At 37.1% G+C, this 5282-nt stretch overlaps 1 protein-coding gene across 1 annotated transcript; it reads right to left on the bottom strand.

The window, feature by feature from the left end:
* Nucleotides 1–924: 924 nt before the first annotated feature.
* msx2b (muscle segment homeobox 2b) lies at nucleotides 925–3737 on the bottom strand. The gene is made up of 2 exons (XM_044140908.1): nucleotides 3162–3737; nucleotides 925–2176 (listed from the first exon to the last, which is right to left on the bottom strand). The coding sequence occupies exons 1-2, from the start codon at nucleotides 3544–3546 to the stop codon at nucleotides 1722–1724; spliced, it is 840 nt and encodes a 279-aa protein (XP_043996843.1). The 5' UTR covers nucleotides 3547–3737; the 3' UTR covers nucleotides 925–1721.
* Nucleotides 3738–5282: the final 1545 nt, after the last annotated feature.

The following is a 5282-nucleotide window of genomic DNA, read 5'->3' as shown; positions in this document are numbered from 1 at the left end:
TTGTCTTAAATGAATTTTGAACATTAATCATCATGTCAAGGACTGAATAATGTTTCGTTTGTCTTTTGCCTTTATAAGGTTTTAGTAATTAAATGCATAAAAAGTAAGAACTCTTGTTAGTTTTAGTCTGCAAACATCAACCAACAGTATGCATGAAGATGAACTTCAATAAAATTCACATAAAGATGAGGGACGTATGCTTTCATGCATATATGTTCCCCCTGAGTTGTTTTTGTCCCCCTCCATATATGGAGTTATTGTTATATGGAGTTATTTTTTGCTGGACTCAAAAACTTGCAATTAAGATTCCTTCTCCTTTATGTGTTACAATCCTAATAATGTAAATTAAATTCGGACCAAGCATATCAAACCATAAAGAAACCTGAAAAATCTGCATCGATGAGAAAAACATGATCCCAGCATCTTTAGTCAACACTCTTTCTAAAAGCAGAATCACTAGTATAGATGCAATGAGCAGTGACTTAACTTTTTAATAAAAGCAAAAATAGTTAAAAATGTAGGAAGTATAACTTGTTAATTGCAACCAGCTTTGTTTAATAATGTGAGACTACATGAGACTGTTCAACTTGCACACCCGATTATTGGTTGTCAATAAGGAGATGATATTCCAGACATCTGGCATTTTTATAAGTTGATTCAAGAAATCCATTTTAGCCTAATAAAAGACATGAGGGCAGAATAAGTGAGAAGAAAATGCATGATTGTATAATTCATGTTTCTTGTTTATGGTTCCCCTTAAACTGAACTCTTCTGAAGACACTCCGTCCTGGACATATAGCCACAGGGATTTATGTTTAAAAAAGCTGCAAAGAATGCATTTCCTCAAAATCTTACAAAAACAAAATTTACCTAGAGATAGGTATTCATGTCTTCTTTGCTATAAAGAAATTACATATCTGTATGTAAGAATCTAAACAGTTTAATTTCAGATGACAAAACAAGAACAGCATGGAATGCTCAAAAGGAGCAATATAAATACACATTTGGTAAAACTTTGTACCATATTCTCTACCATAAATACACAACATAAGGCACTCATACATTTCCAGCATTGTATTTCATAGGAGATAAATACGTTATTGTGCTATAAATGTGAAGAAAAACAGAACTATAGTGGTATAAATTATGCTTTGCTAGATAGAGCGTAAGTAACTTTCAGGTTTAACTTGAATGCAATGTTATTTTTAAGGCAATCGGTTTGTGTAAACCACAAGAAAGCTTCAGTGATATGTTCAATCTGTCCTGAGAAGCTAAAACTCCAGTTCATCCTCACAATTATCCTGACATTGAGGCCATTTTCTGACACAAGGCACTGCGTCTGATTGGGAACCAGGCTAAAGAAAACAGCTGCGGTCTGTGCTTTGGTGCCCAGTGCAAGTCCTCGCCCTTGCTCAATTATTGCTGATGTAAACAAGTGAAGAGGATAAACAGCACCCAGACAGAAACACCCCTCCGCATAACAGGGCAGTCGTGTAAACGGGCTGTCCGACGAGGGCAGAACAGGAAGCGGCTTCCTATTCTCACCTAAGGGAAGAAAAACAGGTTGCTAATTTGATCGGAAGTGTTTTGAATGTCACACTTCTTGTGCAGGTGATAGGGATAGGCTGTACACAATTTTTATTTTTTTTTTATGTCAAGCACACATCCTCTTTGTCCATTTTGGAATGCATAAAAGCAAAATACTTAAAATATTTCCATGTTTATGATAAATGGTACATGCTGTATCCCAGCGGAGCAGCATATAGTCCTAACGGGGATATGGGCAGAATGGGTCTTTGGTGGTGATAGGCAGAATACGACTGTCCGTACAGAGACATGGCACCCAGCGACAGTGGTAACGTAAAGCCGGGATGTAGCGCCGCAGAAGTGGCAGTGGCTGCCACTACTGCCGTCTTGGCATCAGCGGCCATCTTGAGTTTCTCGAGCTCAGCCTCCTGGAGCCTCTTTGCCTTTGCTCTACGGTTCTGGAACCAGATCTTCACCTGGGTCTCCGTCAAGGTCAGGGAGGAGGAGAACTCTGCTCGCTCTGCGATGGACAGGTACTGCTTCTGTCTGAACTTCCTCTCCAGAGCCAGGAGTTGGGATGTAGTGAAGGGAGTGCGGGGTTTTCTGTTGGTCTTGTGTTTCCTCAGCTGACAGCCAGGACTGATGTGACCTTAGGCAACAAAAAGGGTGAAAAATTTACTATAGTGACTTCAACTATTCTGATTATAACATTATCTGAATAGAGTATTTAGCAGGTAATGACCTTCCAAAAACATACATGAATTTGAGTTGAAAAACTGACAATCATGCTTTGACTTGACATTACGACTTTCATTTTTATTAGTTTTAGATTATAATCTGGCTGTGAAACAATTTAAAATAAACTAAGTAAGTAAATAAATTATCAATGAACAGAAATATTGGACGATAAATCAAACTGACTAATATTGTAATTAGAATTATATACTTTTTTTATTGTAATACCAAATTCTGACAGAGGGCATTGTGTTACACTTTTGGAAAAAAAACCCAATAACATTTGGAAACAAAAGTTAACCTTTAATTCGGGTACATTTAAATATTGGTTAAAAAAAATCCAATGATGACACAAACTGGGTATTTTATTTTATTTTTTTTTACAAATGGGGTAATATAAATGGATTAAGTGAAATAAAAATAAATGTAGGTAACATGAGCCATATTGCCTAATAACACTTTAACCTACCTTGATTTTTAAGTTAATCAACCTATTTTGGGAAGGCTTAATTTGTAATCCATGTCTTATTTTATTTATTTATTTTTCATTTTTTGTAAATATGACAAAACATGCTATTAAGTAAGGTAATGTAAACGTTCATATAAGAGTAAGAGTAATACTCACAAATTACAAAGCAACTTAAAATGTACTAAAAAAGGCCACGTGGGGGACAAAGTCAACCATGTTTCAATGTAATATTTATTTATGCAATGATTGAAAATTGTGTGAACTCAAATATCCCTGCTTCCTTATTTTTCGGAGTCTTACTTGGAGATGTTTAAGTTTGTTATTGTTTTAAACTAATGCAAAAGGTTTAATGTAGATAATAAATTACATAAAAAAATGTTAAGTAAATAAACAAGCTTTATGATGCTTGATAACATGGAAATAAACTTACGTGGTTGTGTGGAGAAGGCGCTGGCAGAAACCCAGTGTGAGCATTCCTCTGACTCCGACACCTCAGATTTCACCGGCGAAGAAGGGACCGCCGCGAAACTGTTCCTACCTTCCCCGGGAGGACTACACGTGTCCCGGCACACATACAAAGACTTTAGCCCTGCGGCTGGGGCTGACACGCTAGCTCCAGCTGTTTTACAACAGGTGGACGTTTCGGTGCGGTGCTCCGTCTTCCCCCCGGACATGAGCGCCTCCACGCTGAATGGATGACGCCGACGGAGAATCGGCGACGTCTTCTCTTCCCTCTGCACTTCTGGGGAGATTGATCGGTTATTCATCCCCTCAGAACAGTGAGCCAAGTCTTTAGCAGTGTCCTGGGAGGTCATCTTATCTCCAGGTCTCCTCCAGAAGTAAAGGTGGACTGGAAGCGGAGAGCGCCGTCAGAAGTCCCGTCAGGTGATGGTGTCCTCGGTGAGCGAAGCGCTCTGAGCTGTCAGGTACTGGGAGCGAGTTTGTAAACGTAATACGCTGACAGTTTAACTTTGACCAATCACTGCTGCCCAGAATGTTTATGAGTGAACTTGTGCTGCTTTCAAGAACCGTGGGAAATTATCCTTTTTTTTTTCTTTTTTTTTTTTTTATGAAGTACAACCAGGGAAATTCCTTTTTAAAGATGTTATTCACTTCCAAAGTTGGGTAGTAATTAGTTACATTTACTCAATTATATTTACTGGAGTAACTGTTTTTAAAATGTGCTTTTATCGGTACTCTTGAGGAAAATTTCTGGATTCTCTACCCACTGAATGGAAAACAAACATGTTTTAATGAACAATTCATCAAACAAAGATACACACCTGCAGTTTAAAGTTTTATAATTTTTATATTGAAAGAAATTGATTTGGATTTTTTTTTTATTGTCAGTTTGGTCCTTAAAATGCCAAAATTTCCATTTAATTCCACATTCTGGTCCATCTGATGATGTCATTTTAGAATATTGAATGATTGATAATTTGATCAGTTACTCAGTACTTGAATAGACTTTTTAATAAATACTTTTATATTCTTACTTGAGTAATTCCTTGGATGGCTACTTTTCTATTTTTACTTAAATAAAAATATGTTGTAGTAATGTGACTCCTACTTGAGTACAATTTTTGGATTCTCTACCCACCCCTTTTCACTTCATTATGTCCACATTATGTATATAATGTGGGAAAGCATTTCAAGTTAAAATTTATATTTTTACTTTTGGCAAAAGGTCTAAAAAGATGCTAACTGTCAAATTTGGACAACAAAGGTTGGCTGTCTGTGTTCTTTGCTCCAAGTGAAGGTTCGATGTAATTTATGAGGCATGAGTTGGTCACCGATAGAAACACGGTAACCCAAGGTTTTAGAAGTTACCGTCAAATTATGCATCATGCCATTTGACAAACTTAAATTCTAGGCTATTGATGATTGTCCAGATAAAGTGCAGTACTTTTATTTACCATTGATCTGCTGACCGAAAGGCTTTCACACCTTTATCCCACCAAATAAATATTAATCCCAAAAAAAGTGCCAGTTGCAAAACACACTCAAAAGTGAAACCTTGTGAATTAACCCAGAAATACATTATTTGTGTGTGCCAAGATAAAATTAATTTCCTACCATTTTTCCCTCTGAAATGCTAGGAAGTGAAAGATTTCTAGACTTTAGTTTTAGTCAGAGTGAATCAGTTCTGCTTCTTTGGGAACTCAACAAGCGCAGTTTCATATTGCTTAACTGACTTAAGAAGTGGATTCAGGGAAATAGGCTGTAAAAATAATAGCCATGCAACAACATTATCACATGTTAAGCACCAGTAATGGATTAGCTCTAACTCTAACCTCATGAGACTGCATGTGTAAACACGGGCCCCATGCGGATAATTATAGAGAATTATACCCGGGATGAAACACAGATCCCTTTCTTCTTTATCTCCCCTGCTTTCTCATCTGTTTGGTCTCCTCTTTATTGGGACTTTCCATTGTGAGCTACAGTGTTGGTATGTACAGCTTGTCAAGCTTTTATGGAGGGGTTTCACACTCAAATAAAACAGAACCAGTTCTTAAAAGGCTGCTTGTCTCTAAGCCTTGGCAGGACA

This window comes from Gambusia affinis, linkage group LG15, assembly GCF_019740435.1.
Source record: "Gambusia affinis linkage group LG15, SWU_Gaff_1.0, whole genome shotgun sequence".
NCBI classification, from domain to species: domain Eukaryota; kingdom Metazoa; phylum Chordata; class Actinopteri; order Cyprinodontiformes; family Poeciliidae; genus Gambusia; species Gambusia affinis.
The sequence above is the reverse complement of the archived record's forward strand: the minus strand, read 5'-3'. Positions and strand labels throughout refer to the sequence as shown.